Genomic DNA, 17658 nt, shown 5'->3' with positions numbered 1-17658 from the left:
ACACCATCATCAGTCGTCCTTTGTGTGCTTGCATGCCCTCGTCCAAAGACAGACTCTTGAGGGGAACATACAGGTTCCTGCATTTATCTTGGAGATATTCCATAATTGCGGCTTACTTTGTCTGTGTTACCCTTGGGGAGCGCCCTTCGGTTGAAGAAGTGAATATATTTTGAGAGCTGTTTGAACCTGTTGAATGTAATCGTCTGGGTAAAACATGGTGGTGCATATTCTCCCTTGTTGGCCCAGTACATTTGTTCAACAGGGACCTTGCAGATACCCAGAAATATCCTCAAGCCCAGGTAATTTGCAATGTCAGTGATGGTGCAGCCAATCCACTTATGCAGACTTCTGCTGGAGCTCATCTCGGCAGTAGGCAGCATAGTCATTTGTCTCCTCCATAATGTACTTGAGGAGGTCATGCATAATAAATAGCTTTAAAAATCCTAGGGGAGTGGTGGGGATCGGGACGGTCAAGCCAGGTGTAGCTATGAATAGATGGATGGTGGGGGGGGTCTGGGTTGGTGCTCCAACCCTCCTCCTCCTCCCTCCCAGGCCTGGCTCTCGCATCTGCTGCTTCCTCCCCTCTGTCACTTTCCTCCGCATCTTTCACCCACCTCACATGACTGAACTCTTTGCTTCCGCACATGGGAACCTCGAGCACATGCTCTCCCACGCTTACCATGACTCGTACATTCCACTGAAGAGTCGTCACTTTCAACATCAGTGGGATGATAATCATCATCACTTTCACTTATATCACTCAAATCACTCACAATCCTAGGTAATCCATATTTTTTGCTAGGTGTAAGAGTTTTCTTTTCCCAGTGTGAAAGGCTTTGTACATACGCACTTGAATCAGAGGTGTCAGGCTCTTCCTCTCCACAAATATTAGTGGCACCTTTGCCTTTAACAACGACCTCATTGCCTTAGGCATTTTGCTAGCCTTCACACACTCACTTTCAACTACATTCACAAAAGTTTTCTGGGAAAAAAATGCAATAGATCCAGAGAAATAGGCTTTTTCTGTGGGAGATCAAGAGAGGTATATCCAATCTGTGAGCAACCTCACACAACACTGAGTGGACGAAAATAAGTGAACATGCATGCACTAGCTTGGCAGGCATAGCTTCACCCACTTTTGCTCGTCGTCCAACAAAAATGACGACTACCAAAATATTTCATTACAGAGACTACATCAGATGATGGGCAAACTTGTCATACTAACGTCAGAGGTTGACAAATGCATGACGGGCCAGCCCATCATTGGTACGTCTAAGGGTTAATCTTTCCTCTCCGCTGGGCTCCTCTGATGACAACCTTATTACCTTGACCTGTCCTGTTGCACCGGTACGGCCTGTGGACTCTCCAAAGAAACATCAATTGTGGGATTTTGCATTTGGAGATTGGGAGGCCCTCAGGCAGTACTTCTTTGATTTTCTCTGCAATGATTATTGCTTCCATGGCTGGGAGCCATCTGAGTGTGCCATGCACATTACGGAGGTTATTCTCTCCGCCATGGAAACATACATTCCCTTCTCATATCCTTTGACTATTGCAAGAAAGCCTTGGTTTAATCACGCTTGTTCTAATGCCGTCTGCAACAAGGAGAGGGCCTGTAAAAAGTACCAGAGCCAACCCACCCATGAATCACATCTTGTGTATGTTTCTGCCCAGAATCATGCTAAGTCTGTTCTTCGCTCTGCTAAAAAGAATTTCATGTGTACTAAATGCTCTCAACTCTCCAACTTGAATTCTTCCCGTTTCTTCTGGCACCTTGCCAAAAACCTTTCTAACAATTTTCATCATCCTTCCCTCCTCTTTTCTACTCTGATGGCTCTGTAGCTGTTTCTACTACTGATAAAACAGATCTCCTCACTCAGACTTTCTCCTCTAATTCCACCTTAGATGATTCCAGTGCTGTTCCTCCATCACTTCCCCCCTCTGACTTCCTCATGGCTGACGTTAAAATTTCTTCAGCTGATGTATTTTCTGCCGTCACTGGCCTTAATACTAACAAGGCATATGGGCTTGATAGAGTCCCTCCTGTTGTCCTCAAGAACGTGCTTCTCTGCCTACACCCTGCCTAGGTAAACTCTTTCGCCTTTGTCTTTCAGCTTGTACCTTTCCTTCTTGCTGGAAGTTTGCTCTCATTCAGCCAGTCCCAAAGAAGGGTGACCATTCCAAACCCTCTAAATATCGTCCATTTGCTTTAACATCTTGTGTCTCAAAAGTTTTTGAGCCAATTCTTAACAAAAATTTTAAAGCATCTTTCCTATCACAACCTTCTTTCTGATCGTCAGTATGGGTTCCATCAGGGATGATCCACTAGCGATCTTCTCACCTACCCTTCAGACTCCTGGTCATCCTCCTTTCAGGACTTTGGTGAAAGCTTTGCCATTGCACTTGACATCTCAAAGGCTTTTTATCGAGTCTGGCATAAATCTTTTATTTCCAAACTCCCCTCTTATGGTTTCTGTTCTATCTGTTCCTTTATCTATAGCTCCTTTTCTGGTCGTTCTATAGCTGCTGTTGTTGACAGCCACCGTTCTTGTCCTAGATCTGTCAACATTGGTGTTCCTCAGGGCTCTCTCCTATCACCAACTCTCTTCCTTTTATTCATCAATGACCTTCTGGGCTGTACATCTAACCCTATCCACTCGTACACTTATGATTCCACCCTTCACCTTTCCATTTGGTTCCCACAGTGTCCATCTCAGCAACTACTTCAACAAACAAGGGAAGACCTGAAGTGGTGGTGTCTTTTCCATGGGTTTACCCCCAATAGGCTGTCGAAGCAGATGAGGAGGACAGCGTGGGGGCCAAACCACCGCAAACCCCCCCCCCCAGCCCCTCAAGGGGCCCGAGACAGGGCTGTTCGTTCAGACTGCCTGAGGAACAACTACTACAAGGAATGAGGCTATGGCACACCCAATGTCTGACTTGGCTCGTATCTCTGGCTGGGGTAAAAATAACCTTGTTGTTTTTAATGCATCAAAGACTCAGTTTTTACACCTATCAACCTGACACAATCTTCCACAGGAGTACCCACTAATGTTTAATAATATCCAGCTCAGTCCTGCATCAACCTTGAACATGCTTGGGGTTTCATTCACTCAGGACTTATCTTGGAAAGATCATATTGCATCTCTTGTAAAATCTGCTTCCAAGAGATTGGGTGTGCTAAGCTGACTCCGTATCTTCTTTACCCCTACACAGTTGTTGACTTTATACGTGGGTTTTCTTCGCCCCTGTGTAGAGTACAACTTTCATGTGTGGGAAAGCTCCCCACATACAGCTCTTCTCAATAGGGTGAAGCCAAAGGCTTTTTATCTCATTAACTCTCCTCCTCTTACTGGCTCCCTTCAACCTCTGTCTCTTCGCCGCACTGTTGCATCTTTATCTCTTTTCTATCGCTACTTCAATAGTCACTGCTCCTCTGAACTGTCTGCTTGCATCCCTCCACGTATACACACCCGTCTAGCAACAAACTCTCATCCTTTCTGTCCATCTCTCTAATGCAAGAGTTGACTGTTACTCCCAGTCCTTCATTTATGCAACGGGTCAACTCTGGAACTGTCTCTCTCTCTGTATTTCCTACTTTCTATGATCTCCAGTCTTTCAAATAATATGTCTGAGCATCTCGAAATGAACGCATCTTGAATTTGGCCTCTTTTGTATTGTTTTTGTTTTTTTCTGGGAAGGAATGGTTTATGGGCTCCTGGCCTTTGGTTCCTTCTTTCTTGCATAAAAAAAAAAAAAAAAAAAAAATCAAAGGTGATGATATCTAGGGCTGGTGGTAGTACTGTCAAAGGGAGAGTGGCCATGTGCAGCTAGCCACAAGGGAATGGGATGCAATTCCATCTTGTGCAGTGTTTGTGATAAGTGGGTGCATAAGAAATGTAGTGGTATTAGCGGTAAACTGTGAGATAATGCTGTTTTCATGTGTCCAGTGTGTCGGGGAGAGCATGTGGAAATTGTCATGTGTGAAAGAATTGGTCTTACTGGAGCGTCTTATGAGTGTGTGGAAGAGTTTTGTTATTTGGGAGACATGTTAAGTGTTGAAGGTGGGGTTGGAGCTGGCTTTGTGGCTAGAGTGAGGAGTTGTTGGAAAAAGTTCAGGGAGCTGTTGTCCCTCCTGACATTGAGAGGGCTCCCCTTCTGTGCTAAAGGATCTTTGTATGTGTGCTAAAGGATCTTTGTATGTGGCATGTGTTAGGAGTGTAATGCTGGATGGTAGTGAGACCTGGGCAGTAAAGGAAGAGGACATTCGCAAGCTCAGATGTACGGAAATGACAGTGATTAGGTGGATGTGCAGTGCATCCTTGAATGTGAGGCCTGGGGGGGGGGGGACTTGGTTTACGATGGAACAGCTTAGAGGTAGGGTGGGACTGGAATGTACAGGGTATTGGCATTGTGATGAGGAGGGATAGATTAAGGTGGTTTGGGCATGTGGAGAGGATGAGGGATGACAGTTGGGTGCAGAAAGTGAGAAATGTTAATGGTAGGGATGCAAGAAGTGAACCAAAAAAGACCTGGGTTGAGGTAATTAAGCGTGACCTCAGGGATAAGGGACTGAATAAGGATGCTGCTAGAGATCAAGCATCATGGAGAGCCGCCATTAGGTGACCTAGTCCTATGCATGAAAGCATGATGGAGCCTTTAAAAATTAAAACAAAAATGATATTATAGTCACTGGATTGACTCCAGCAGGTAGGTAATATGAAGGGTATAGTGTTGATATTTATGTCTTTGAAGATTCAGGATTCCAGGGACTTGAATGGTGAGTGGATGATGGTGTTGCCAATTTAATTAGCCAGACTTTTGCCTGTTCTTCTGTCAGTATTTTCTTGCTCTCAGGATCCCACCTCACCCAATCCTTAGGTGGGATAAGAGGTCCGAATAATGGTGATGATCATGGAAATACATGCCTACAGAGTATAATATTATATTCATGTTTTTGTTTATTCAAAAGGAGTAAGTTTCTTTCAGTTCGTGTCTGATTATTTTGGTTTTGACATTGTGAGGATTGTGCTTCAATGGATGTATAAGTGAATGAGTGTTTGGCTTATCTCATGGGGCATGCTTTTGATAGTGATCCGTTGTCATACTTTCCTTGCCTTCTGGAGCCTACCTCACCCATATCCTTAGGTGGGAGGACAGGATATTATGGTGATATTGATGATGATCATGATGCTGAAAATTATAATAATGTTGATGATGATGAAAGCAAAACTTGAGTATAATGAAATGATCATGTTAGGTAGGTTTTAAAAATATAGTACTGTATCTGCATTATCTTCCTCAGTGTGGTATCTTCCTAATTATTTTTGATCAGTTTACTGCCAAAAAGTTATATTCAGTTTAGGAAAGACCTCTCAAACAAATGGACATTGAATTAATCCCCACTCTCAGTCTTGTAATATATTTTTGTTTCAGATAAATTTTCTGTAGTTGAGGAGTGAAGTCTGATTTTTTTTTTTTTAATCACTGTAATGATAATGTCCTCCATATCTTTCTCATGCTATAACCAAGTGATTTTTATCGTTATCATCATCATCTGGACCTCCTTTCCCACCCAAGGGCAGGGTGAGTAGTAGCAATGTCCAGACAGCCCAAACTTGCCCAATCCAATGCACCACGCCTCCATTCACTCACCACCCAAGCCCCCGGATTCCTGGCTTTATTGGATACGCCAAAAACATTCACCACATTCTGTAGCTGCACACAAACATTAGGAAAAACATGAGTGTGTTAGACACACCACTTAGCAGCAAGAATTAATGAGAAAAAAAAAAATCAAAATTTTTCTGCTAACACACAGGGCATGGCATCACCTGAGATGAAGATGGACAGCCGTAGTAGTGATAAACCAAGTGGCCTGCTGGGGGTGGCTCACCTGCAGAAGTTTGACGGGTCGTGGGGCTTGAGTGATGCAGCACATCTCTGTAGTGCATCCATCGACAGGATAACAGCAGCCAACCCTTGCAAGGTACACACACACACACACACACACACACACACACACACACACACACACACACACACACACACACACACACACACACACACACACAGTTAAATTTAGCAATGAATAATATAATGACCCAGTGGTCAAAGAAGTAACAAGAGTTAGAGGTGATGACACCTGCAAGACTAGATCTACTGCTGACCAAAGAACCTATTGTAATGGAATCTCTGAAATATCTGTGTTGTATAGGAAAAAGTGATCATGTAGTGATTAAGTTCCAAATCACAAAGGGGAATGTGGCACCAAAAGATGAGCTATACTGGGATGGGAAGATACAGCTTTAGGAAAGCAAACTTTACATGACTGAGGAAATTTTTGGATATGTGGCTTGGAGAGAATTCAGAGAAGTGAAAGATGCAGAATTGGGATATCTTTCTAGGCTTTTACAGCTCAGATGTGGAAAAATAATTATGTATCAAGAGTAAGTGGGAGAGAGAACTGGAAAAAGGATTGGTTCAACAGAAGGTGTGTTATAGCAAAAAGAGAATGGGATGCGGCATGGAAAAAAATGGAGAAAGAGAGGTAACAACAGAAGAAAAGAAGAATACAGAAGCACTAAAAATGAATATACAAGAATCCATAGAGAGGAAGAAATAAACTTTTGAAAGATATATGATTGACAAATGTAAGGAGGAACCTAAATTGTTTTATAGATTTGTCAATGGCAAAGTGAAACACAAGGAAGCACTCAGTAAGCTGAAAGTAGAAGGAAGGGCTATGGAGAGACTGATGAGAAGAGTGTATGTAGAGGGGGGGAGAGGGCAGGGGAGGCCAAGGATGAGATGAAGGTATGGAGTGGAGAGGAGGGTGTGAGCTGGGAGCAGGGCAGAGAAATGGTGGGAGGCAGGGCGAAATGGAGGCGATTAGTTTGTGGCCACCCCTTACAGAATTAAGGCGTCTGGCAGTGGATAGATAGAGGGAAATGTCTACAAAGATGCAGTAATGTAAGGTGAAATAATGAATAAAAGTTTCCAATTGGTTTTCATTAAGGAAAGCGATTTGTGGAAGGGGAGGGAGTGACTAGAGATGTAGTGTTAAAAGATGTAAAAGTGAAAGTGCAAGAAATGTATAAATTACAGGAAACTCAAAATGTAAAGAAGGCCCCAGGGCCTCTCAGGATCTGTAATTGATTACTAAAGGAATTCAGAGAACTATTGATGAATAAGACTCACGGTTGAATTGTGTGTTCTCTGGAGGAAGGGAAAGTGCCTCAGGAATGGAAGAGGGCCAATGTGGTACCAATCTACAAAGGAGCATATAAAGAAGATCCCCAGAATTACTGACCAGTGTCCCTGACCAGCATAGTCGCAAATTCATGTGAGAGATTCTTGAAAGGCAGATGGATAAAATATCTGGAGGATTGACATTTTGGCAGAAAGTCAGTTTGGATTCAGGAATGAAAGGTCTTTTGTCTCTAATATGTTGAGCTTCTCAAGGGGGATTGATGTGCTACTGGAGAGAGAGATAGTTGGGTGGACTGTGTATACTTAAATTTGGAGAAAGCCTTTGACAAGGAACCCCATACGCGACTAATGTGGAAATTGGAGCACATAGGAGGACAGAAGGGGAGCCTCTTGGAGTGATGAGGGACTTCATGAGAGACCGACAGATGAGGACAGTAATAAAGGACAGGAGTCACAGTGGAGGGAAGTAACAAGTGGAGCCCTGCAGGGATTGGTGCTGGCACCTGTAATGTTCCTGACTTACGTAAATGATATGGTGGATGGATGGAATGAAGTTATGCAAGTCTGTTTGCAGAGGATGCAAAGATCATGAGGAGAGTAGAAGTTCAAGAGGATTGTAAAATAATGCAGGAAGTTCTGAACAGGATTTATGATTGGAGCTGGGTATGGGAAATGTAAGTCAGTGCAAAAAAATGCAATATATTGGAAATGGGTAAAAGTATGAAGAGACCATCACTGAATGGGGTGCTTTCAAAGCTAGTATTCCGGTAGATGTCACCACCATTGGGACTAACACAGTCCCCGCACTGTTTGAAAAGCATATTTTTCTTTGTTAAATATCTACACTGTTGTGTGAAACTGTGAATCATGGTAATGTCATACTGAAATATAAATAATACAAATAGAACATGTATATATAACGTAGCGTGAATTGTTTATATTTATCATAAATGGAAATTAAAATATCATTGATGGCATGTGATGGCAGCCCGCCATTTCAGTGGTCCTACAGTAAAACCTCGATTTAACGGCACCTCAGGGGGCCATGAGCGTGCCGAAAAAAGCGAAATTCCGTTAGATTGGGGCTTACACCGCGATAGTATATGCACTGTACTTTCTCGCATAAATTCATAGGTGAGAGTCAAAACCTTGTCAATATTCCTTCTCACAAGGTATCAGTTTGAGAGATTTTACCTACACAAATGTGGCTCATGGTTTAACATGAACCTTCATAATGTGCAAATATTTTATTTTTTTTTACATTCAGTCAGGAGGCTCAATGTAATTTATCGATACCCTCGGAACTCACGCTAACACATTTTAACACTTTTGAATTTCTTTCAAATTTTTACTTATTTGGGGGGAATTTTAAATTTTTTTTTGCATAAATATTGCTCAGGAGATTTGTGCCGTTAGTTTGGGGTTGCCGTTAGAATGAATGCCATTAAATTGAGGTTTTACTGTATATTATTTAATTTCTGCTACTTTTAATGCAAGTTAGATTCTTAGTACAGTACATAGTTTGTTCAGACTGTAAATTACACCTAGTAGGTAGCTTGACTCACTCTATGTGGGCAGAAATTTAATGTTGAGTAAATACTGGGACTCAACATTTTGCTCACTCCCTTCATGCATGCGCACAAGACAGTCCAGTGTTTAAGTTTTTTCACGAGAGATTTGTTTTCAAAACTCACTCACGAGGACTAATGCTTAAAAAAAATACAATTTAGACTACTTGTGGTCTGGTTAGGTTAGATAAAGTAAGGCACTATAATTGCTTTGGAGGGTCTGAGGGGGCAACACCACGGCCTTCTCAAACCGTGGCAACACTGGTCTTGTGGTACGCGTGGGTGAAGGGAGTGAGCAAAATGTTGAGTCCCAATATTTACTCAACATTAAATAAGACCACTGAAATGGCAGGTTGCCATCACATGCCATCAATGATATTTTAATTTCCATTTATGAGAAATATAAACAATTCATGCTACGTTATATACGTGTTCTATTTGTATTATTACGGTATATGACATTACCATGATTCACAGTTTCACACAACAGTGTGGATATTTAACAAAGAAAAATATGCTTTTCAAACAGCGCGGGGACTGTGTTAGTCCCAGTGGTGGTGACATCTACAAGAATACTAGGCTTTTCAGAAGCACCCCATTATTTGATGGGAAATGAACCAGTCACAAAGCGAGAGAAGAGAATGACTTGGGAGTGTTGGTCCAGGACAATTTATCATCCGAAAAACACATTAACAAGATTGTCAGAGAGACATATAAGCTCTTGACAAATGTAAGAGTGGCATTTCAATACTGTACAGACGTCGGAATAAGTTCGTTTCCTTTTCCATGGACTAAGGCGTTTGTAACACTGCTCGATGGAGAGCTATCCCCACCTCCTTCCTTCTTATAGTCCCACACTCCCATCCAACCCCCCCTACTTTTCTCTCCGACCCCATTACCCCATCAGGTACCCTCCATACTCTTGCTCACAGCCAGCTAGGGGTTATTGTACTTCAAGCACGCCTCTAATTACACGTAATCTGAACAACTAATAAAGGAATTAAAATGCGGTATAATGCCACAGAGGGCGACCTAACACCCCCAGAAGGAGCCCACAGAGGAGCACCGACAGTGCACCGGGACTCAGGGCAACAATGACATATGTCCGCCTAGGCCGCACGCCCCCGTGACCTGGAACTCGGCCACTGCCACCATTGCAGGAATACAAGACTACCTTCTGGGCGAGCTGTCCCCAACCAACATCGGGGTGGAGCTGTAACTCCAGCTCCAGTAAGCACCCCTGAGACGGCCGGTAGCCGCTCAACCCTCCTGCAGGAGACAGCCTGCAGCCGCTCCGGAGGAAAACAGGAGACGGCCTGTAGCCGCTCTGGAGGAAAACAGGAGACAGCCTGTAGCCGCTCCCGCCTTCGTCAGGAGACAGCCTGTAGTCGCTCTGAAGGTGCCCCTAACGAGATGGCTTGTAGCCGCTCAACCCTCCTGCAGGAGACGGGCTGTAGCCGCTCCCGCCTTTGTCAGGAGACAGCCTGTAGCCGCTCTAAAGGTGCCCCTAACGTGACGGACTGTTGCCACTCGACCCTCCTACAGGAGACGGCCTGCAGCCACTCTGGAGGCAAACAGGAAACGGCCTGTAGCCGCTCTGAAGGTGCCCCTCGAGAGATGGCCTGTAGCTGCTCAACCCTCCTGCAGGAGATGGCCTGTAGCCGCTCCAGAGGGAATCAGGAGACGGCCTGTAGCCACTCCCGCCATCGTCAGGAGACAACCTGTAGCCGCTCTGAAGGTGCCCTTGAGTCGGCCTGTAGCCGCTCCTTTCCTCAGGCCACGGAAAGTAGCCGGGCCTTAGCGACGTCCTGCAGCCGCGTCCCCAGAAGGCCACGGCCAGTAGCCGGGCCCTACGGCAGGAGACTGCTGGTAGCCGCTCCTCTGTCAGGTGCTGACTCCTGCTCATCAATCTACGACCCAGAGCAAGCCCCCAGCCTGGAGCAATACTGGAGAGGCCCCATGACTTCCACCATGCTCTTCTCCCTGCAGCTGGATCCGGAGAGGACCCACCTGATGGACCCTGACATAGGCCGACGCCGCAGCCCCCTCCTGACGACGTCTCTGAACATCGGGGACTGCAGCCCTCGGGACCTCCAGACTGCCCCTAGGACCCCCAGGTAGGACCTCCCTACACCTAGATGCCGGAGATCTTCGTCCTCCGTCAAGCGCCTGAGCAAGAAGTTCAGGCAGTTATTCGGCCCCAGCCCTGAGGGCCGTACTCCTGCCCCGAGCCCCGAAAGCACGGAACCCTTCACCACCTGCATCGCCGGATGAGACAGGATGCCCCTACGCTGGATCCCATGGCCCCTGAACACAGAGGCCTCCAGCGGAACCCAGCCCCATCAGTAGGGAGACTGGCGACCGTAGTCTTGAAACTGAGGGCAGGGGTTACCCTTCCCGCACCCCACTCGAGGTGGAAGCTCACACCTTCAACGTAAGTGGTAATCTTGAAAGCGGAAGAGCGCACCCCTTCGTGTGGGTAAGCGAGGCAAAAGAGTTGGTAACACTGATTAATATTAAAATTCAAAATCTTAAAATAAAAACAATACATATGACAGTTTCTAAGATTCACACACAATATAATCTATTAATGATTGCAAGTCTTACCTCTTCACTTATTAAATACTGGCATTTGTTCTTAAATACTCTGTATAGGAATATGCATAAGGATTTGGAGATCCTGTGCCGCAGGAAAAATTCGGTGTCAGACATAGCTTCAAAGGAGTTCATGTGGTCAGTAATAACCCTACGAATACACCTTGGCTGGTCATACCGGTTTTGATTATACAGTATTTCTACCTCAAATGCTTGTTTTTGCCATTCTTCTCATCCAGAACCCCGAAATCCCACCCCGCAAGACACGGGGTGGGGGGGTTAATTTGAAAACCATCATGAACACCAAAAATAAAAGCCAAATTTGTTCAGATCACACCAAAATACACCAGAAGAATATACAGTATCGCCAAACCAAAACAAAATAGTGCGGACTTGTAAAAGCTCACCGAACGCAAACACGAGACTTCGTAATTCAAACCAACTGGCTGTGCACTAGTCGTCTGTTTAGGTAGTACTCGGCCATTCTTTACTGGAGGAATTATTTCACTACTAATCAAACTAATCACCGGTATAAAAGTATCATGCACCATATCTGATAAACAGCTTAGTAGAAATATTGAGGAATATAATGGAAGTGGATACAGTATCTCATCTTTGTTTTTGTCTTGTCATAAATTAACCATCCCCGGAGAAGTGGTGAAGTCTTTTAAAATGATAAAAATATTAAAAGCTTATTTTTTCTTTACACGATGTTTTTATCATTAAAATAAAATTCCTGTCACACACACCATAGGGTCCTTCAAATTCTACATAGTTTTCTTTGCACAAGGCTGCTATAATATGACGAAGGGGCATGCAAAAGGGGTGCTACGAGACTCCCCGCGGATTCCAGTACTACGCTGTGGTAATCCTCTCCCGTTCACCAGGGAACGCTTCCCTTTCGTGCTTTAAGACTACCAAGAGATGCGGATAGGGCAAGGTGAACGCCGTCCCACAGTTTAAGACTACGGCCATGGGTCACCTCCGCCGCTCTTGTACCTGACCGCCACGTCGCCCAGAACCGAAAGGAGTGACAGTGAAAGCACAGTGTCTGTGACTTAGTGACATGAAGGCAGAGCAGTGAAATAACCATATAAAGGAAGTCAGTGCGAGAAATACCCATGACAATATAAAAGTGGTGGAGTAAATAAAAATTTACAGTGAAACTGTGAACACGGCCAAACAGTGAAACACAGGTCTATTACAGTGAATACGCTACCATCTAGTAACGCCACATCACACTAAGATCATACACAGACCCCAGTGTTAAAGTAATAATTACCAACAGTGAAATAGTACCACCCACTCCACAAATATCTAACCTGGACTTCCTGCAATAATAATATATAAACCTCTGCCCTAAGTGCTATTCACCTTACCCGACCTTGACCTGAGCAGTATCCTGCATGTTACTAATAACCCATATCTAGGCCTAGAAATTATAATTGTCCAGTGTATCTGTATTTGTAACATCTGCCCATTCCACTGCAGAATTTAGTAATACACGTGTAAGGTTGTTGCCTTGAGTTTTTGTGTCCTGCCTCTCTCCTGTTTGTCTAAGCTCCGATCTAGAAAGAGAACCCAGCTACACACTAGGCATTAGAGGGATGGGAAGCTGACCCTAAAACACCTAGCATTACACTGGTGGACAGCGATGGTTTTTGACCTGGGCATACGAGAGAGGTAATCAGGAAATACCAGCAAAATGGCAACCAAACCACATGTGCAATTACCTAAATTTGACCCTGAACAGTATGATGTGCACACATACCTGACAATTATTAAACCTTTGCTAGATATTGGTTTCGAGCATAACAAGCAGAAAATTGCAGTCACACTCCCGCTACTGGGCAAACTGGCGGCTAATATAGCACCCAGGATCATTCGGGGGCTCACCTGGCAGAATTTCATGAAACTCGTGATTCAAGCTATCACTCCATCACTAGGTAAAGTAGTGGTGCTATCCCAACTGGATGGCTTAACCTTCGATGGCAACTTGGATGATACTCTAAATCCAGGCCAGATGCCTGGTCACCGCTGCCTACCCAGAGGCAAATGATGAAACCCAGAAGCAACACACCTTTAATACTCTTCTGAGAGTGCTCCCCAGCATGGTCAAGGAGCACTTTACAATCCATGACCCTACCGGAGACATGGATAAGGATGTCCAACTGGTACGCCGCCTCCTGACCTCCCGCCCTGCACCCCAGCAAATCAACATGGTAAAAAAGTTTCCCACAAATATTCCGGTTCCCCCAGTCAAGCCACGTCCGCCTATGTCCCATTCCAGCACCCAGTCTGCCTAGGGCACACCCCACCCACTGGCGCCCAACACAAGGGAAACCCCAACCTCATCCAGGTGAATCCCTGGGAGTTCTCTGCTTGCAGCTCCAGGTGCCCACTGCACGATATCAGATATCAATTGAAAGCTGTCAGACAGAAAACCACCACCCCAGGCCAACGTAAAGTTTCCTCTCTAGAGAATGAGGAAACAGAGGACGAACCTGCACCCATGGAGAAGATTGGACCTGGGGAACAGGAGCTGGAGGATGAAGAAGGAGTTGGAGTTTTAGGACTGCCCCTGCACCTTCCCACAGTGGCGGGGGCCACTTCCTCCAAATACCGCCCCCTAGTTTACCACAAGATGAAGCTGAACGGGGTGAAAGCCAGACTTCTGGTCGATACGGGAGTGGCCAGACCCTGCCTATATAGCCACTATTTCTCCTGTCACAAATCGACCTTTGGCCCGTCATTCCCAACGGCTACTCACCTTGTGGACGCAGGGGATGGCCCCCTGCCGATCCATGGGGAAACACGGGCCCTGCATGTCGACGCCCATCAGCCGGTGTCGACCCAGCATAAGTTCATAATATTTCATTCTTCCTGCCGCATTTATGACGGATACCTGGGGTTGGACCTGTTGCAGAAGTTAGGAGCCACCATCGATTGCCGCAACAGACAGCTCCAGTTTCGAAAATCACCCGACCCCCCCCCTCCCCCTCTGGCCATCTGCACCTGCACGCCACGGCCCCGGCCGGAAGACACTACGCCCCCCCCTTTTTCTCCCCCCCGACCTCCCTCCTCTTCCCCCCCCCCTCTTTTCCCGCCACCATTTCCTCCACTGTCACCATCCCCCCCCCCCACCACGAAGTCTGGGTGCCCCTCAACCGGCCCTCAGGCACCTCTGTCCTATTCTCCCCACTCCTGCCACCCGGAACCCTCTCGGCCTGCCTTCTGACCCCAACCCTCCTTCCCCCTCATCACACAGCAGTCCGGATTGCCAACCTTGCCCCTCACCCTCCCTAAAGGGCTCATAATCGGAGAGATGGAGAAAGCCGAGCCCTGCAGCCCCTCCCCCTCCCACTCCCCTGCCCCTCTGCCCTCCATCCCAGACCATCTCTCCGCTCACCAATCAGACACCCTCCGCTGCTGCCTCCTGGATTTCCAGGATCTGTTCGTGGCGGGACCCGCCGACATTGGACACACCACCTACCTGGCTCATGAGATTCACTCGACGGGCCTACCGATCCGACAGCCATCCCCGCGGAAGAACCCCAAACAGCAGGAAGAGGAAGACCGCCAGGTACAGGTGATGATCAAAGCCGGAGTTGTCTCCCCCTCCACCAGCCCCTGGTCCTCCCCTGTCGTCTTCGTGAAGAAAAAGGATGGCACGATGCGGTTCTGCGTCGATTACTGCCGGCTTAATGACGTGACCACCAAGGACACCACTCCACTCCCATGCATAGACGACTCCCTGGATTCCCTATACGGTGCCTCCTGGTTCTCTACCCTTGACCTCCAGTCAGGGTATTGGCGGGTCCCAGTGCGTCCGGAGGACAGAGGAAAAACCGCTTTCTCGACCAGGAATGGGAAACATTATGAATATAATGTTTTGCCCTTCGGCCTCTGTAATGCCCCCGCCACCTTCTCCAGACTAATGGAATCCATCCTCTGTGGCCTCACATGGGAGATCTGTACTTGGATGACATCATAATCTTCAGCCAGACCTGGGCTGACCATCTGCAGCGCCTCCGCTAGGTTTTCACCAGGATCCAACAGGCAGGCCTCAAACTCTGGCCCACCAAGTGTGTCCTGGCCACCAGAACTGTCTCATTCCTGGGGCACGTCATCTCCCAGGCTGGCATATCTCCCGACCCAGACAAACTCCACACCATCGCGGACATACCCCCACCACAAAACATTCATGGGATTCGAGCCTTCCTTGGCCTGACATCCTATTACCGCTGCTTTGTGAAGGGGTTCACCCCACATTGCCAGTCCACTCCATGACCTGACCTGTAAGGGAGGACCATTCATCTGGACAGACGAGAGACGAGCTGCCTTCCAACAACTTAAGGTTAAGCTCGTTTCCGCCCCCATTGTGGCCTTTCCCGATTATGCCCTCCCATTCCGGCTCTACATAGATGTTTCCCTAATTGCGATCAGTGCTGTGCTGGCACAAGTCCAAGAGGGCCGCGAGCACATCATCACCTGCGCTAGCTGTATCCTCAATCAGGCAGAAAAAAATTATACCGCCACCAAGAGGGAGTGCCTGGGCATCATCTGGCCACTTGAGCACTTCCGGGCGCATCTATCAGGGACTCAAGTTACCATCATCACTGATCACCAGTCCCTCCAGTGGCTGTGGCAGTCTGACACTCACAATGCCCAGCTCATCCAGTGGTGCAAAACCCTGGAGGAGTTCAACTATGAAATCTTGTACTGCCTTGGCAAACTCCACACCAACGTGGACGTTCTCTCTCGGCTCCCCATCAACGCCGCCCAGCCGGAACCAAATCTCCTTCATCAGGGACATCGCAAGGAGTGACCCCCCTGGATCCCCCAGCATCTTTTCAAAAAAACTGTATCACCAGGGCAACCACCTGCTTACCCTGTCTGGGCATATCACCCTAGCACCCGCCGCTGCCCTCGATGCCCTCCAATACCTGCACACTCACAACGGCATTCACCTGGGCACGAAAAAACTCCTACAGGTCTTTAACAACACCTACTGGGTGCCCAATCCCTCCACCCTCGCCAAGGAGATTATCCAATCTTGCCGAGCCTGCGCCCTCGGTAAGGACGTCACCCGTACTGCCGGTCCATCAGGTCATATTACCGCCCACAAACCTTGGCAGCTATTGGCAATCGAAACAGTGGGACCCTTACCCCTGAAATTAGGCTATAGGTACGTGATCACATTCGTCGATACGTACTCCAAATTTGTCGTAGCCTGCCCAGCGAAGGAAAACCACGCTGTTGCAGTGGCTGATGCCCTGATTCGGCACGTATCCCCGTGCTTCATTATCCCGCAAGCAATCCACTCAGATAACGCACCCGAGTTCACCAGTAAGATCTGGGAGGAGCTGGCCCGAATATTTGGCTATAACATCTCACACTCGTCCCCTTACTGGCCCCAAGGAAATGCCATATGCAAGCGAACCCATCGTATGCTGATGAATCAACTCCACACCCGGATAGAAGTCACCAAAGACAACAACTGGCCCGCCCATGTAAAAATCGTGCAATGGGGCATCAACTCCTGCCCCCAAGAGGACGGAATTTCACCGTACGAACGAGTGTTTGGGGAAACACCCCTCCTCCCTGCCCTTTGGCAGCATTTTCAACCCCCCGCTTCGACCCCTACATCAGACCCATTACACCATCTCAACCATCAGCTAACCCACCTCTAAAACAACCTGGACCTCCACCCCGACACCGCCTCCAACCCCAACAAGCCGGGCGACACTGTTATGATAGCGCAGCTCCCCACCCCCCACAAGCTCGCACCGTGCTTCACAGGGCCTCACATCATCATTCGCATCCCTAACTCCAATCAGGTGATAGTCGAGTACTACGGCACTCCCCGCACTTTCCGAAACCGGCATGTACGCCCTTTTCACGCTCCTGCCTCCCCTGCCCCGGCCCCGCTTCCCGCCCCACCCACTACCCCAGCGCCACTTCCCTCTACCTCCTATGATTGCTACATCTCCCCCTCGCCATCTCTCTCTCTCCCTTCCCCTCCCCCGCCGCCTCCACCTCACCTCCCATCACGCCGCCTCCACCTCACCTCCCATCACGCCGCCTCCACCTCACCTGACAACCCACCCACACCACCAACTCCCTGCTGCTCCCCCACCTCCTCACCACCCACCGCCTCCTCTCCCACGCCCAGCACCGCGTGTCCTGCCCACACCCCCTCTGTCCACCACACCCCCACCCCAGCCATCACCCACCACTGCCACCGAATCTCCCAGCCTGCCGCCCGCACACGCCCCTTCGA

The 17658-nt window shown here is 47.5% G+C and overlaps 1 protein-coding gene across 1 annotated transcript in view; it reads left to right on the top strand.

The window, feature by feature from the left end:
- LOC145417842 (von Willebrand factor A domain-containing protein 5A-like) overlaps positions 1–17658 on the top strand; it is a 756527-nt gene that overhangs the window by 659748 nt on the left and 79121 nt on the right. The window contains exon 19 of the mRNA XM_080286463.1: positions 5822–5989. Within this exon, the coding sequence (XP_080142589.1) occupies positions 5822–5989 (168 nt within the window). The remainder of the gene's footprint in view (positions 1–5821; positions 5990–17658) is intronic.

The sequence above is a fragment of the Coenobita brevimanus genome, chromosome 111 (genome assembly GCF_032717465.1).
Source record: "Coenobita brevimanus isolate Jiangsu-jjx chromosome 111, ASM3271746v2, whole genome shotgun sequence".
Lineage (NCBI taxonomy): Eukaryota > Metazoa > Arthropoda > Malacostraca > Decapoda > Coenobitidae > Coenobita > Coenobita brevimanus.
Note: the sequence above shows the minus strand (reverse complement) of the source record. Positions and strands in the feature narration are given on the sequence as shown.